A 16,781-nucleotide genomic window follows, 5' to 3' on the forward strand; every position below is an offset into this window, starting at 1 on the left:
ATCCTGGTCTACGAAGCGCGTCATCCACCAGCTAAGCGAGCTCCGCCAGCGCATGTCCTCCTTTGTTTCTTCAACCGGAACCCTCTCACCCCGCCACCCCAAATGGACTGCCTCGAAAGCCGGAGCGACTCGCTCTCTCTCTCGTCCCACCAGGCATTTTGTTTTTTCGTCTCCCATTGCTTTCCAACCGGGCTGATCCTTTTTTTTTTTTTCCAGTCGGCGATCGTCAAAAGCTGGTGGAATCAAAACGAGATCATCGTCACGAACAGGATTCGAACCTGTGCGGGGAAACCCCATTGGATTTCGAGTCCAACGCCTTAACCACTCGGCCACCGTGACTCTCGGGCCAGGGTTGCGTAGAGCTTCAGTTAGACAGATCCATCGAGAAGCTGGATTGGATTTTTTTTTTCTCCTTTTCAGAAAGTGGGGAAGAAAGAAGAGTACGCCGCGATTAAAACCTTCTTTTCGGGATAGGAGAGGTGGGAAGGCGAAAAGCTTTCCCGCCAGCCCCAGCCAAAAGAAAGCACCGTTGGTTTTTTTTTTCCTCGGCGGCTTTCCGCTCAACTCCTTCTCGCCTGCATGGCTTCTCTGCCTGCCTGCCTGGCGTAGTCGCAATACGGACTCCATTTTTGAACTTCACTCGCCTGTTCCCAATTCGTCCTTCTTTTAACTTTTTCCCCGCCGTCTTATTCTCCCCTTCCTCAAGCTAACCTTGTTCTGGTCTCCTTTTTGCACATGTCTTCAGATTGCCCCCACCCCCCATTGATCCATGTCTAAGGAAGCGTGCGTTAGTACTCGGGGAGAGCTCCTGCGCGTGTACAGAGTGCCTTTCTAATCGTGGTACGGTATATAAAGGAAATGACCTGACAGCTGTGGTTGTCTCATCTTTAGGACGTCCCCTTAGAAAGATTGCCCGTTCCTTCTACCAGAGCAAGGGAAACCCCGGTTTGTTGCAGTTGAGCCTGAAGAGATGCAGATAAGCAACGAAGGAGGACGTGTTCGTTTGGTGCTAAAACACTTTGAAGGGGGGGGGGGGGATGACGTTTTCTACACAAAACCAGACTGATCCTGCCCGGAGGCTTCCAAGGTGAAAAGGCAGGGAAGGCTCGTGAAAACAAACGGATTTGGGCGCCAAGTCTCACGAAGACGACTTGACACTTGCGATTGCGTCGCGCCGAAGGAGACCTTTTGGAATCGCACCCAAGACTTGGGGGGGGAGGTTTTCTTGGGATTGTCGCTTCCCCCCAAGCGATTTCCAGCTCATCATCTTTATGATACCCTAAAAACGTTTGGGATGATCCTTTTCCTTCTCGTCAGTTGTCACACGGTCATTTTTCAAAATCAATTCCGTATTTCTTTCTTGAGGTGGGAACAGAAATTCGCCGGCGATCCTTTCCAGACGCGATCGCCACAGCTAAATACAGTAGTTGGCTGTCCTGCCTTCCGCTCCAAAGCGGAGTGTATCGGAAGAAAGCAAGAATGGTAGAAAATGCAGGGTGGCGCCGATTAAAGCCTAAATGTAAGGAAACCGTCATGATTTAGCCCCCCCTGCCTGCGCGCGCGCCACACACCCGCCCTAGAATTAAAAGAATTAAAAGCACACAAAGAACAAACAAGTTCCTTTTATTAAATTAGCAACGGGCTGGAAAGAAGGCTGTTCCTTCACAGCAAGAGCATTTCCCGCCTTCCACTCCGTGTTAAGGCATCTTCGGCCCAGTAGGAGGCGAGGCGGGCGGCCAGGCTTTCTCCTCCTTTTTTTTGCCGGCAGAGGTCGCTGCTTCCGGGACTTTGGGAGTGCAGAGCGCTTGGCGCGGCCGGCCGGCAGAGGGCGCAGCGAAGCGCTGGCGACCGCGGTGGCGGCGGGCTAAGGGAAGAGAGCGGCGCGGCCCAGGCCGGCGGCGCTGGGAAAATGGCGGTGCGGAAGAAGGACGGCGGCCCCAACGTCAAGTACTACGAGGCCTCGGACACCGTTAGTCAGTTCGACAGCACGCGGGTCTGGCTGGGCAAGAACTACAAGAAGGTACCGGCTTGGGCCAGGCCTGGGCCTGCCGGTGCTCCTCCCCGCCGTTTAGGCGACACCTTCTGGAAGCTCCCGGGGGAGGGAAAGGGCGCTTCTCTTCCTTCCCATTCCCCTCCCGGCGCAGAAGCCAAACTGCTCGCCATCCTCCTCCGCCTCCCGGCCCGAGATGCCCCGCAGATAACCCACCGCCTTCTCCTGTCTTTCCCCCCACCCGCCCCAGCAAGATGGGCACCTTCGGGGGGAGAGGGGTGGCGGAGGAAAGAGGCGGGGGGTGGGTGGCGATGATGGCATTGCCAAATTGGGAAGGAGGACCGCGGACCCGAAGAGAGAGGCGAGATCCCCCTCCCCTGCCCGTAGATGATGGGATTTCTGTTGACCCCACCCCAATTCCCGGAGGGTCCTTTAAAGCCGCGGCCCCTCTTCTTCCAAAGTCCCCTTTTCGCTCCCTCTTACTGCTCCGTCCCGCTTTCCTCTGCCAAAAATAAAGCATCGATCTTTTGGCATCGACTCTGTCCTGATAGAATAGTAGATCCTCCTTTTTTTTTTTTTTTCCTTTTTGCAGAGGCGTCTGGTGGTTTGCAATGCCAGACTGGTTGCATTACAGGCTGACCTTTTAGCACCGGCTTGCTTCCACCTGCTGCCCTATTGTCCTCTGGATGCTAACCCTTCTTTTCCATTGAAACTTTCCTTCCACTTCGGCTTCTTAGAAGCAACCCCAATAATTGACTTCAGTGATTTATTTCCTAATTATAATAAGTGTGGCCTTTGGCCTGCAAAAGATTACAGGTCATGACGCGGCTTTCTTTTGGAGATGGATGGGAGGCTGTGCTTGTTCCTATTTTTCCAGGAGAAATTCTTTTAATCCTCCCTTTAATCTCCTTCACATAGTCAGCTTCGCTTTTGTGTATTTCTTTCAAGTGGATTCTTGTTTGCAAAAGGTGGTCACAATTTTACATCTGGGCCTCATTCTTGCAAGAGAATTCTTGGTCAGGAAGACAATTGGGAATTATTGCTTTTGTTCTTTAGTGCTATGTTCAGTTAGTTGCTCCTTTCATGTCTTCTTTTCAATCTCTAGTCAGGTGAAAGGAGCTGAAAGCTAAAACACTAGTTTTAGAATCCATGGAATTTATGTTGTAGACATGTGCATACATATATCCATTTCTGCCCATAAACAGTATGGACAGGAAGGACTCTGAATCATGTTATTAAGTTTGATAAGAGGCAGGTGAAAATACTCTCAGTTCTATATTATCCTCAGATCTCTTCTGTTTTGGTGACTGCAGCCTTTTTGCAAGCAGCACAGAATCTTGGTTCCCAGGCTTTTTTTACCTTCAAAGTGAAGGAGAGTGGCTAAATCATCAGGCAACATTTTTTTAGAGTGACAGCTTGTATCCTAACAGTTTACCATTTTCCTGGAAAATCGTATCTTTTGCCCATTTCCTTTCCCATTTGTATCCTAAATTGTTATTACTAAAATTAGTAACAGGCAGTCCAACATTTGGAAGCTAATATTTTCATTAAGTAAATTCCATTTAGGCATTTTCCCTATCAATATATATACATTCCTATTTTCTAGCCAAATGACTTTCAGGAAATCCATATTCTACTTATGAAGGAAAGTTGCAGATCTTTCTTAAGGATAATGCAATAGTGTACTGTTATATAACAGTGCTATATAATTGCTATAAGTAATGTTATTTTAAAAACATATTGGTAAAATACATTTATTTTTAACACTTATACTCCAGTATACACTTGAACAGAATAAATTTCTTTGAATGTGGATGAAATTCTACATAAATGTATACAGAATTAGTTTTTGGTCTAGTTATATTCAGTACCTGTTTTCTTTCCCATCTCCCAAATTAAAATTATGTCATTTTTCTTCAAAGAAGAAAAGAAAATTCCTCATGCATCATTTTCCCTAACTGACATACTTCCTTAAAAACCAGTAGGATAATAGACAAGGGTACTAAGAAGTAGAATTTTAAGCAGGAGGAATATAATAGGCAATTTGTCATTTGCAGTGTCTCCACACTGTGGCATTTGCAATGTCTCCACACCGTGCTAATCAGTCCTAATCCATTGGTATTCTAATATCAGAAGCTGTTCCCACTAACAAACCAGAAGAAAAAAACTTCCTTTCCTATGACTCCCAGATTTTGCATCAGGGTCCCCCAGTCCTTGGAGGGTATATTTATACAATTAATATGTAATTGAGGATATATGAAGGATTGCAAAAGGAAAATGTGTATATAGTTTTATATGACACTGGATTCTGTTTTTTCATGTCAGGAAAGATTTCTAAGAATTCATATGTGAAAGAAATCCTCTTTCAACTATTGAGAGATGAAATGAGCATTGAGTAACATGAACTAGCTTACATCAATGTCAGTAGCATCACCTGAGGCCAAAATAATGCCCTTTAAAAAAATAATGCTGTATCCCACATAATCTGATATAAAATTAGTTTCTAGTAAATTGGGGGATATGCTATCCATATTGTAAAATTATGACCAGTTTAAATTAAATAAAAATGTAATCAATAAGGTAGTAGGGGTTTTTCATTTTTAATTTTTTATTAAAGATATTTATGTTGATAACCAATATCCACAGTTCTATTGAGAACTTTAAATGTAATGGTTCCACTAAGATTTCTTAGAAAGTATATGTGTACTATGATTCTAAAAAGGAAAATTCTGGTGCTTTGTATGTAGATCTCTCAAGGAGTACTGTTTCTTCCCAATTTTTAATCCTAGCAGGTGAAATGGGACTTGGTTTTAATGTTTTTCTATATTACCGCGAGTTCCCTTTTCTCTATTTCCTTTCTCTTTTAAAATAAAGAAAAAAGTTCTAATCTCATTTTAGATTAAGACTTAACTCACTATTAGTAGTTTCAAGCCAAAATTGAAGGTGGTGGATGCTTTTTGGGTATTGCTTGGTTGTGACTTAGAAGCTACTAGGAAGACTTGGCTTGGATTTACCTAGCCTCAATTCTTTTGTTCCCCCCCCACAGTACATTCAAGCAGAACCCCCTACCAATAAATCATTATCCAACCTAGTGGTACAGCTGCTGCAGTTCCAAGAGGAGGTATTTGGGAAACATGTCAGCAATGCACCACTCACAAAGTTACCAGTAAGTGCCAAAGTTGTCTTAACTTTTAAGAAAACAATATTCAGTAATTTGGAAGATAATATTCAGCAGAACAGTAGTTTTTTGAGTAGTCTAATAAGAATTGAGTAGTCTAGTAAGAATTGAGTGATCCATTAGAATCTTCAGAATGTAAGACCTTTATATAAAAATATTCCTGTAAATATGGGGAGGGCACATACCAAACCTTTTAAACTGATGCTATAGAGGTGTTTATGTAAGGAAACATCACCAGACAAAATTTTGTTTCTAATTTGAAGTTACAGGCAAAAAATAGAATTTGAAATAGAATTTGAAAAATTCTAGAGTTACATTCTGTATAATTTATGGAACAGCTCTGAGATCTTCTACGTAGCATAATGGGGATTGCAGATGCAAACCATGTATTTTAATGGGAGTTCTTTGTGGAATAGCGTAGTGCATAGCTGCTAAGGCAGGCATAATACATATCTTATAATGCAGTCATGTTAATTGCAATCATGTAATGTTGCTCTTTAGAGAAACATACACTGTCTATTGTGTTCACACTCAGAACAGAACTGTTTTATATTTTGATCAAGGTTGACATATTTTTGATGCTAAAATTATTTTTGCTATACTTTCATAGTTCCCTTTACTTCTTTGCAGTTTACTTTTTAGATTGTTGTGAAAATACTATAGGAAACTAACTTTTCAAGAAGCAACCAGATGTCACTTTGAATCTGAGCTGAACCTTCTTTTCTTCCTAACACATAGTGATTAGGCATAGCAAAAAAGAAAGAAAGGAAAACATTGTGCAAATTCAACTTGCAAAGTGCAAGTTTGTGCAAAGTAGAATTGCTTTATTTTTTTAGGCAGAATCAGAGAAGAATCAAGGCCTGGCAATTAAAAAAATAAAATTAATTCTAGACTCCTTGGTTAATGTGGTCTCCCTGAACATTTTCCTTTCAGTTGTGTTAATTAAGCTTTGGGAAATAAATGCTCCATTTGTTTGAAGAGCAAAAGGCAATAGAAAGGGACAGAAGGGAGGAAAAGGAATGAAAATGTTGAAGAGAGAAAGGGAAAGGAGAATGAAAGGGAACTTTTTGGAACAGATGAAGTTGAATTAACTCCTTGTTTTGCTTCCTCTGCCTGTTATAGATTAAATGCTTCTTAGATTTCAAAGGTGGTGGTGCCCTATGTCACATTCTTGCAGCAGCTTATAAATTCAAGAGTGACCAAGGATGGTAAGTCTTCTATTTATTATTCTCATATGTTATGAAATAATAGCAATCTGTGTTTTTATAGAAGATCCTGTTTCAAGTAGAAATTAATGATGCAGTTGGAAAATTTTAACCTTTAAGAAGAAGAGATTCACTGTACTTGTGTTAAGAGTGTTGCATGATTGCTTTACATTCCCTTTCCTAAGTTGAGGTTATTGGCATGTCGGGTTGTAATTGAAATCATATATTTTGTCTTCCTGATGACCTCTTTTAAATGTCTTTATTGTTTATTTTATAGTATTTCTAGTCCACTTCCTTTAATTGGTAGGGCAAGGTCAAAGTTACTAAAAGCCCAGCATGCAAAATTAAAATAACTTTTTTTTAAAAAAAAGTCAACAACTTTCTGTGCCACAGCCCTACAGACCAAGAAATAGATACCATGTAGGCTTAAAACTATTTTCCTTAAAATTGACTATACCGTAGTAGCAGAACCTTACAAATCTGAATGAGCTTCCCATCCTTCTTCTTTTGCATTTAGGTAAATTTGGGGGCTGGGATAGGCTATCTGAGATATCTTCATAATCTTCCCTGCTTGTTCAGCAATTACCTCCTTTTACCTTAGTAGTGGGTCTTCCTTTTCTCTGCCAAGGCCATCTTCACTGTCTGTGTGTGGTTTACACCCCATGAATTTCTTGAGGAAGGGAACCTGAAGTAGGCCCTGTCTTAATGATTATATCAGACAGGCAAATCCAATTTTTACAAAGTGATGCCTAATGTATGCCAGTGCTGCACTGAAAGGGGCATAAAAAGTAATGACCATCATTCTGAAGTGTAATTGGAAACCAATTGTCAATCAGTGCAGTGACATCAGGATAAGATTTATCCTATCCTGGCAGGGTTGTTCTGTCAGGAGTCTAGCTGCTTAATTTTGTACAATCTGTAACTTCAAGGTCACCTTTGGGGTCAGCCCCACATAGAGCATATTACAATAGTCCAGTTGAGTGATGACCAGGGAATGTTACAACAGCATTTTGGTCCAAGTGAGGTTGCAATTGGTGCATTAACTGGAGTCACTAATTGCAGTGAAAGCAGGCTGCAGGAGAATATCCAAGTCATAAATTAACCCCTGCAAGGGGAATTGACTCCATTAAGAATGACTAGAGTAGCCAGTATTATTAAGTTGCTCAGATATCTGTTGACAAAATTGGCTGGATTAATCTGAGCTTCTTTTGCCCCATTTAGATCCTCTGGGCACTGATTTAGTGCTTATGATCCATCTATGGCTTGGCCCAAGTATTACTGTATGCATAACTATATATTATTTGCCTATTGATGACACCCTGAACTACTGAATGACCTCTACCAGTAGTTTCATGTAGATATTAAATAACATGGATGGAAGCACTAAGCTTTGCGATACTCCATGCTGGAATCCCCAGGGATGGCAGTTCTGATCCTCCCAACCATGACCACCCATTAGAACTGAACCCCCACTGAGGGTAGGAGTGGGACCAGCATAAAGTGTCCCCAACTCTCCAACCTTGCAAGTGATCCAGAAAAGTATCAAGGTCAGGGGCATTGAAGGTGAACAGGAGGTCTAATAGGAGGATCAAGTGTGGTACATTCTCCCCATCTAGGAAAGAAAAATTGTACACCAGATTTTCAAATCCTATCTCTGAAGTGATCCCATTAGTCCATTTCCTGTTCCAAAGTAAAGACCATACTAGGTGTATGCTTCCTCCGTGTTAGAGAGACAATTCCCTGTGACAATCCTGTGGCATTCATGGGTTAGCTTGAAACCACCTTTAGGGCATGGAGGTTTTAGTCCCCTTGAGAACTCCTTCAGTCCCAAATGCAACATGAGGTTCAGAAGGTTGTAGAGGGCCACAATTAGGCAGCAACAGCAACTTAGCCTGTGATGCAGTGCTTCCCGTCATCACAAGAGTCTCAAAAATTACAGCAACCTTCCTTCGTCCCCAGCTTTAGCATCATAGCTCTTATAAAACATAAAATCCAGCCAGTAATAGATACCAAGTATATATGTTTGGGCAACACCATATCATGATAGGAGGAATCTTATTCTTTTTTTTTTTTTTTTTGGTAAAAGTTTTATTGATTTTAACAACAAACAAAAACACATAAAACATAACATAAGACATAACATAAAAATATCATCATCCTTCATAAATTTACAGACAGTGTATCGGTTGGTTTACCACTCCTTTTTGTGCATCCATTCATAGTCATCATAATAATTATATTACATAATAACTCATATTATCAATCAACAATTATATATCCTAATATCATTATTAAACAATCATTTGACTATAATTTTACTAATTCATACTTAAGTGAGATAACTATAATTTAGTTAATTTATTTTATAACAATTCATAAAATCATACCAAATCTATCTTAATAAAATATTCTAAAAATATTACCAAAACCAAGAAAAAGTGTATATTCATTATTTCCTAAATTTCTAAATATTCTATTATTATATTGTATTATCTAACCATTGATAAAAAAGATCCCAAACTTCATAAAATTGTTTATCTTCTTGTTCTCTAATTTCAAATGTCAATCTACTCATTTCAGCACATTCCAATATTTTCTTAATAATTTCTTCCTCTGCTGGTATTTTCTCACTCTTCCAATTTTTAGCAAATACAATCCTAGCCGCTGTTAATACATTTACAATCAAATACTTCAAATTTTTATTATATGTATCTTATTCTTTATGTCAGGAATAGGAAACCTTTTTTTTTTAAAAAAAACAAGTTTTATTAATTTTTAAAACACACAAATTGTCATTATTCATTACATGTTTAAACCTTTTTTCATTGTCAATTTAACAAGTCAGATAAAATTATAATTCTGTTTTAAACCATTTCCAAACAACATACCAAAACCTCTTATTCAATTTCTCTTTACTTCTCTTTACTCTTATTCAATATCATTATTATTATTTCATCTGTTTCTTTCTGACTTAGTTACCATTATTCTCAATCTATATTTCTACAATTTTTAACTAATTCTCCCCCCAAAAAGACATATACACACAACACACAAAACATAAAAAAAAAAATCTTTTTGGAAAGTAACTTGGACCTAGGTATCTCTCTCTTCATGGACTTCAATTATATTCATGCTCATCTTACATATCATTACTTATTTTATTTACCATTCTAAGCCTTCTATATTAACTTCCCCACATATTTCACACTTCTTACTTCTATCTTAATCATCTTAATTTGAATCATTATATTTATATCTTTTGTCCATTTTTTATCATCCCTTTGTCTCATTCCTTATAAAAAAAAAAGAAAATAAGTTTCTCCTGAAATCATTAATCAGAGTATGATGCCTTTCTATCTCCCCCCTAAGTTAATCAAATTAATCTTTAAAATAATGTCTAATACCCAATCCGATTTTGCTTGGTACATTCTATCTAACTAATACATCCAACATAATTAAGTACATAATTAGACAATAAATCCAAATATTAAAAAAAGATACTATAATAAAAATTGTTATAATAACATCAATACCATAATCTTATTAAACTCTTTAATTAAAACAATATTCTAGACCTCCCCTATTATTAGATTTTAAAGCCAATCATTTTTAAACATTTTAACATTTTAATCTCTTATCAACTCTTAAATCATTACAATACTACCATCTCATCTTATGTACCTTGCAAAATCTTTTTTTTTTTAAAAAAATTTATACTTTATCCATTATCCAAAAAAAATTTCTTTTTTTCATTTAATTTCAAAACATTGTAGCTTTTCTCCACCTTTTCCCTTTCTTTCTTCTCCCAACAAACCATTCTACCCCCTTCTTCTAGCCTCTGCCTTGCCAGCTTCCCTTCTCTGTCGTATTCCTTTTCCCTTTTGTTTACTATCATCATATTGGTTTTGCACCTTATTTTTCCCTTTCTTAAATGTTTTTTAGATCTTAAGTCCTTAAGTCCTTTAATTTTCTTCTTTTCTCTTCTTTTCTTTTCTTTTCTTTCTCTCTTCCTTCTTTCTGGATCAAGTTCTGAGATTCATTAAAAATGGCTCCTTTCTTTCTTTCTTGTTCCTCTGCTGTCTTCATCTGTTGTAATGTTTGTTGATAATTAATAGCGCCATTTCTAAGAAAAGGAAAGCTTCTTCCACACCATCTTTACCATTTTTTTTGCTTGTTCATATTCTTTTCTTAGTTCCTCAACAGAAAGAGCCATTATAAATCTTTCTTTTCTTTTCCCCTTCTTTCTTCTTACAACAACCAGAATATTAAATAAAAAATAAAAAAAATAAAACAATCCCAAAGTTATCAGTCAGTCCAAACCAAGGCAGAGTTCTCACTTTCTCCTTCTGGGGTAATATCAATCCAAGAGAAAGAAAGTCCAAATCTGTTTAAAATCTTATTGCAATATATTCTAGTCTTCAAATCCTTAAGGCATCTGCTCCAACAAAGTCTTAGCATACAAATGTTTTCTTTTAATCCTCTCTCTTCCCACTCATCGCTTAAAACCAATTTTCACCTAAAAGAAATAGGTTTCTTAATATCCAGTTATTTATTCCGTAGGAAAAGAGGGAAAGCTATCCTTTCAGCACCTAAGCCGTTTTTTTCCTCTTCTGGCAGCCAGTAGAATGTCTTAGAGTCCTAGGAGCCAAGAAAAACTTTCTCCTCTCAATCACTTTCTCCACTTCCTCCTATTCTATGTCTTTTGGGCATTACACCGCTGCACCGTCCTCATGCCAGGGAGGAATCTTATTCTACCCGGCTGGGTTGGAGCCCCAAAACGGCTAGCGCGGCAGGGATCGCGCAACTTCGCAAATCCCTGCCGCTGCGCGAAGCCGACAAACCGGAAGTTCAGGAATAGGAAACCTTTTGATGATTGAGCCTAGTGAAATACATTCCTTAAAAAAATTAAATCTAACGTGAGAGATAGGTTGGGCTGAGAAAAAGTGATTTGTTCAAAATCATCCATTGAAATGTTTAGTTTAGTTTACTTTATTGTCATTGCACCTCGTACAATGAAACCAAACACCATCTTCAGTGCACATCATGACCATGACCATGAAAATAAACACAAACACACATCCTTCACCCTTCACACATTGAACCAGAAACCCCCGATACCACACTAACACTGCACTATACAGCAGAATTCAAAAGAGCTACTGCCTTGGGATAGAAGCTGTTTTTCAGCCTATTTGTCCTTGTTTTTATTATTCTGTACCGTCTGCCAGGTGGTAATAGTTCAAAAAAAGGATTCCCAGGATGTGATGGACCTTTGAGAATGTTTTGAACTTTCTTAAGGCAGCGGGAGCTATAAAGCTCTTCCAAAGAGGGGAGAGGGCAACCGGTGATCTTCTGGGCAATGACATTAACCCTCTGGAGTGCTTTCATATCTGCCACTGTGCAATTGGCAAACCATACAGAGGTGCAGTAAGTTAAGATACTCTCTATGGTGCAGCAGTAGAAGGTCACCAGCAGTTTTTCATTCAAGTTGTTGGACTTGAACTTCGAACTCCTCAGTACAATGCTATCTCTAACCTGGCAAATGTATCTTATTTGAACAGGGTTATTCTTGTGACACAGGTAGTAATTGGTAGAGTTAGAGTTCTATGGCTGCTTCGTTTAGGAGAGTATTTTATGATACGGGATGCACACTTTTATTTGCTTCAGGATTAGAAAGAACAGTCTTCATGTAGAAGTCAGTCTGTTATCCAGACTGTAATAGCAAGCTTGCTCTGTGGCCTTACTGGGATGTCCAGTCTCAGACATTAGACTTTGCGAAATGCGTCTATCCTGCCTACTTATAAAACAGGTTATTTACAAAATGTGAATTGTGCTTTTCATTGAAAGCTGTTTTTCCCCCCAAAAAAGGCGACGTTTTGATTTCCAGAATCCCTCACGGATGGACCGAAATGTGGAGATGTTTATGACTATTGAAAAATCTCTGGTACAGGTAAAGTGGCCTCTTTAAAAAAAAAACAACTTCAGGTAGTAAACTTTACTGAGTACAAAACACTAATTTTCTCTCTCTCTTTTTCTTTCTCAGAACAATTGTCTGTCCCGTCCTAACATTTATCTGCATCCAGATATTGACCCCAAATTGCAAGCCAAGCTGAAAGACATTGTCAAACGACATCAGGTGGGCAAGACATCAGAACAGCTTAGTGAGGGAATGGCAGACCTTGGGCCTCACCGCTTTCCATTTCTCTTGATATATATTGCAACCTTTTCCCGACTGAGCATCTTGCATATACAATGGGGTTTCAAGCCCCCAAACACCAGCAGTTTCCTGTTATTTACAAACATGGAAGAACATGATGTAGTTCTACTTCTAGTTGTACTTCAAGATATGAAATAATGCTGACTCATAGAGTGAGGTACAACTGCTGCTGACTCTCTGAAGAGAGGCCTTAATTATTTTTTCCTTTTGCGACTGAAGCAACAATTTATTGTCTAGTTGCAATTGCTCAACATTATTGTATTGGAAAACAGTAAATAATTAGCAGCAAAATAGGATGATACCTTAGAAATGAGGTATTGCTATATGTCAGGTTGTTTTATGAACTTGTAGTCTGTTCTTACCTGGCATTTTGATCCTGTACATAAGTTTGCAGTTCAATAACAGTTCAAAACTGTAGCTGAACAACCTCAGAAAGGTACTGGAGTATGCATTGTGTACTGTATTGCATCAGCATGGTTCCTCAGAAGAGTCAATGGCACAAACACTGAATATTCAAGATTGGGAAAGGTATTTAACAGCAAGGACTAGCCCTGTGGAATTGTGCTTGATTAGCTTACAGCAGTGTTGATGCTATACATGATTCATAGGCTAAATCAGAGCTGGGCAGTGTTCCATGAGCTAGGGAAGGCATAAAAGGGCTCCTGAAGGGATGAAGAGCATGAATTCTGTCATTCTGGTAAATGACAAAGGGTAAAGATTTTAAATCTTTTCAAAGATTATATCTGTTTTATTTAATGTCTTTTCTAAAGTGGTGGAAAGCAGGGTTGTCAGGTTTTGGTTGTATGAACCATACTTCAACACCACAATCAAAAGTAGCATTGAAGGCATTGATAAATCATTTTCAGTAGCAGGTGGCCCCTGTATGGTTTAAATTTTGAGGTTTCCATGACTTTGTTTCTTTTCTTTTTTTCCTTTTAGGGAACCATAACCGAAGATAAGAGCAATGCCTCCCATATTGCCTTCCCTGTTCCTGGTAGCTTGGAAGAAGGTAAGATTTCACTCTGATTTTGGCCAGAGCGATTACGAAGTTTTGAGTTTAAAACATATTTCTCAGTGGTTATTGGTTGTCTAAACACTGGTTGTTTACATACAACTATGCATCTCTTTAAACAAGTAGTACAGAAGGTAATAATATACTGTAGTAAACCTTCAATTTAACAGACGTTAAATACAACGGACAATTTATTCAGACTTCACCTCTATTTGATGCATCAAGATTTAAATTGAGGTTTTACAGCAAATCATGCCATTTAAAAGAGTCATGTAATTATGCAAATGACAATACATTGAGATAGATTATGTACTTTTGGATTTAATGAACAACCCTGACCATAAATAATCTGTTAAATTGAGGTTTTATTGTACTTTTTAAAAACGTTTTCAAGGATTTTATTTCCATTGGCTTTGTGGGTAAATGGAATAAGTACAATTGCAATGAAAGAAATTCCATTTTAAAATGACAGTGACCCTGAAACACTTGTCCATAAAGATAGGGAGCTTAAGTTATAGAAAAGGAAAGTGAAACACTTCCATTCTTTTAAAATTAAAATTTAAGCTCTTACTTTTGAGTGTTACAATATCTTTAGTGTCTAAGATGCATAACAATTTTTTTCTTTCCATATCCCACAATGTACATTTTGTTTTTATTGTTGTTGTTTAGCTTTGTCTCCTAATAATTGTTAGTCATGTCTGATTTAAGGACACTGTATTTTTTTCCTGCTGGCTTATATCTTGAATTTACTTCTAGCTTTTATTTATATATTTTCTTTTGTTCAGTTATTGTTCATGTCCTCTCCTGTCCATAACTGTTTCATATAAACACTATGGTAGTTGTCATGCCCCTGTTGGAATCTGATTCCGAGGGAGAGGTGGAACAGCTGACAGGGAGTGGGAGTGTGGCTCAGGTGGCTGTGGAGGAAACTGGGGAAGGGCACAGTCCGGCTGGGCATTCAGAGGAAGACCCAGGCCCACCCCCTCTTCATCCTAGGGTACTCAGGGAGGAACAGATAAGGGAACCATGTGGGTTACGGGGAGAAAAAGGCCCTGATTTCCTTAATTAGCTGCAGCTGGGAAAACAGGATAAAGAGGGTGTTTGTGCACAGCTCCTTGCTGGAAGCAAAGTGTGAATTATTTTGGTTTGTCAAGTCTTATCTGAATTGTGGTGTCCTCCCAACTGTGTGTGTTTCGTTGTCTTTTGAAGTCTTCAATTCCTTATCCTGCCCTGTCTCGTTAATTGCTGCAGCTGTGGTTTGTGTTGGTTTTTATTTATAATTTATATGTACTTTGGGTTCGGATGGAATTTCTTCCCTTTAAAAACTGTTCTTGGGAGAGTTTTTTCTCCAGCTGATGATAACTGGACATTGAGGGCCAAGTTGGAGGTATTCAAGGGACTTTACCTATTTTTGTGACATTGTTGCTTTTGTGCCATGCCCCATTGGGTCATCACAGCAGTAGATGGAATTTGTCTGTGATTTTATCTTGTAAAGAGCTAATACAGTAAATCTAAACCACCAAATAATAATAGCATTTCATATAGAGAGCGCATAGAGAGCAAGCAACAGCATCATTATAAAGATCAGTTTTCTGTATGGAGGGAAGATTGTGAAATATGGTTCTTGATGCTTAAGAATAATTCCTTAATATTTTGTGAAAATAGGTTGTCTTATATTATCTGAATATGTTCTCATAGAAAGCTGGCAATGAATAGAGTTGAATTGACCTCTTGCCCTGTGTCTATTAAGTGGGCATCTGTAGAAAAATGGTTTTTCAAGTTAATTCGGGGAGCATTGTTTTACCAAATGGTAATTCTTTGCTATTTTTTTAACTTATTTTAATATGCATTAGAATATTAGATACACTTACAAACACACGGAATCTGAAGATTACTTCTATGCATGATCCGGTTCGTTTGGGTATAGTCCTTCATTCCCATTTTGAAGAATTTGCCCTATTACTCTTATGAGAACTTGAGAGCAACAATGATGCATTTGATACATGTGAAATAAAGTGTCATTTATACTTGGGTAATAATCACTCCACTTTTTTTTTTTTTTTAGAAGAATGGGTTCGTCCAATCATGAAGAGAGACAAACAAGTTCTTCTTCACTGGGGCTACTATCCTGACAGGTTTGCCTCAGTCCTCTATAACTACCTTAGTTTATGGAGAGAAATGCATATGGGTAGTTTTTAGATTATATCCTTTCCTTTATTCTTAGCCACTACTTGTAAATGTAAAATAAATAAAGACCGATTGTAGCCGAGTCTTAATTTTTCCCTTACTGCTATAGTGAGGCACAATATATGACTTAACTGATGTGATTATGATGTGCAGTGAGGCTTTAGAATTGAATGTTTATTCACTATGTGCTTTTTTTTTACAGCTATGATACTTGGATTCCAGCCAGTGAAATTGAAGCCCCTGTGGAGGATGCTCCCACACCAGAGAAACCCCGTAAGGTAATGTGATAGGACAGACTTTGAGGTTGGACCATTGTGGCATTGTCACAGAAGAACTTCATCATCATCATCTTTTAATGACCCCATAATCCCTTACGGGGTGGAGTCTGGGCAACTGAAGAACTTAATGATGCTTGCAGAATTACAAGTTCCTACTTTTTAAATCAGAAGTGGGAAGTAACATCTTACCTTTTTCAGTTCAAGTCATCCGGTGATGCTCTTCTCTTCTCCTCACTCCCAGGTTCATGCAAAGTGGATCCTAGACACAGACACTTTCAATGAATGGATGAATGAAGAAGACTATGAGGTCAATGATGAGAAGAGCCCTGTCTCCAGGAGAAAGAAAATCTCTGCCAAGACTCTCACTGATGAGGTGGGATTTTTTTTTTTTTTTTACTAAAGCTTTTAGTCCTTTTTCTTAATAGTATTTGGGCTGAATGTTTTAAAAAAGGAAGGAACAAAGTCAACCAAAATATTAGTTCTCCCATCTCAGGAATGGGCAAGGGGCAGGGATTACCATGCTGAAGGTGATACCTTCAGCTGGAATGCAGACCAATTCTAGGAGATTGCCAAGAACGCTCTATCTGTTCCAACTGGCTGTTGGAATTTTTACAATACGTGAGGAATTAGGTAGATTGGTCAAACCTGGCAGGGCACTTGTATTTCTAAATTAGTATGTCCAGCATTTATCACAGGATTAGTTAGGCTCTAGCT

General features: G+C 38.6%; 1 protein-coding gene and 1 non-coding gene across 15 annotated transcripts in view; one reads left to right on the forward strand and one right to left on the reverse strand.

The window, feature by feature from the left end:
- Nucleotides 1-257: 257 nt before the first annotated feature.
- TRNAS-CGA (transfer RNA serine (anticodon CGA)) lies at nt 258-339 on the reverse strand. Its single transcript has one exon. It is a non-coding gene; the product is annotated as a tRNA-Ser (tRNA).
- A 1,511-nt stretch (nt 340-1,850) lies between these two features.
- The window catches only part of SMARCC2 (SWI/SNF related BAF chromatin remodeling complex subunit C2), a 34,213-nt gene continuing 19,282 nt past the window's right edge, over nt 1,851-16,781 (forward strand). For all 14 annotated transcript variants that reach the window (XM_026680041.2, XM_026680046.2, XM_026680047.2 and 11 more), the window contains exons 1-9: nt 1,851-2,020; nt 5,037-5,156; nt 6,291-6,376; nt 12,242-12,323; nt 12,417-12,509; nt 13,530-13,599; nt 15,668-15,737; nt 15,992-16,067; nt 16,309-16,440. In XM_026680041.2, coding sequence (XP_026535826.2) covers nt 1,910-2,020; nt 5,037-5,156; nt 6,291-6,376; nt 12,242-12,323; nt 12,417-12,509; nt 13,530-13,599; nt 15,668-15,737; nt 15,992-16,067; nt 16,309-16,440 — 840 coding nt within the window. In that variant the 5' untranslated portion in view covers nt 1,851-1,909. The remainder of the gene's footprint in view (nt 2,021-5,036; nt 5,157-6,290; nt 6,377-12,241; nt 12,324-12,416; nt 12,510-13,529; nt 13,600-15,667; nt 15,738-15,991; nt 16,068-16,308; nt 16,441-16,781) is intronic.

The sequence above is a fragment of the Notechis scutatus genome, chromosome 2, assembly GCF_049901735.1.
Source record: "Notechis scutatus isolate UNSWTSFEM ecotype Mainland chromosome 2, rNotScu1.2, whole genome shotgun sequence".
Classification (NCBI taxonomy): Eukaryota; Metazoa; Chordata; class Lepidosauria; order Squamata; family Elapidae; genus Notechis; species Notechis scutatus.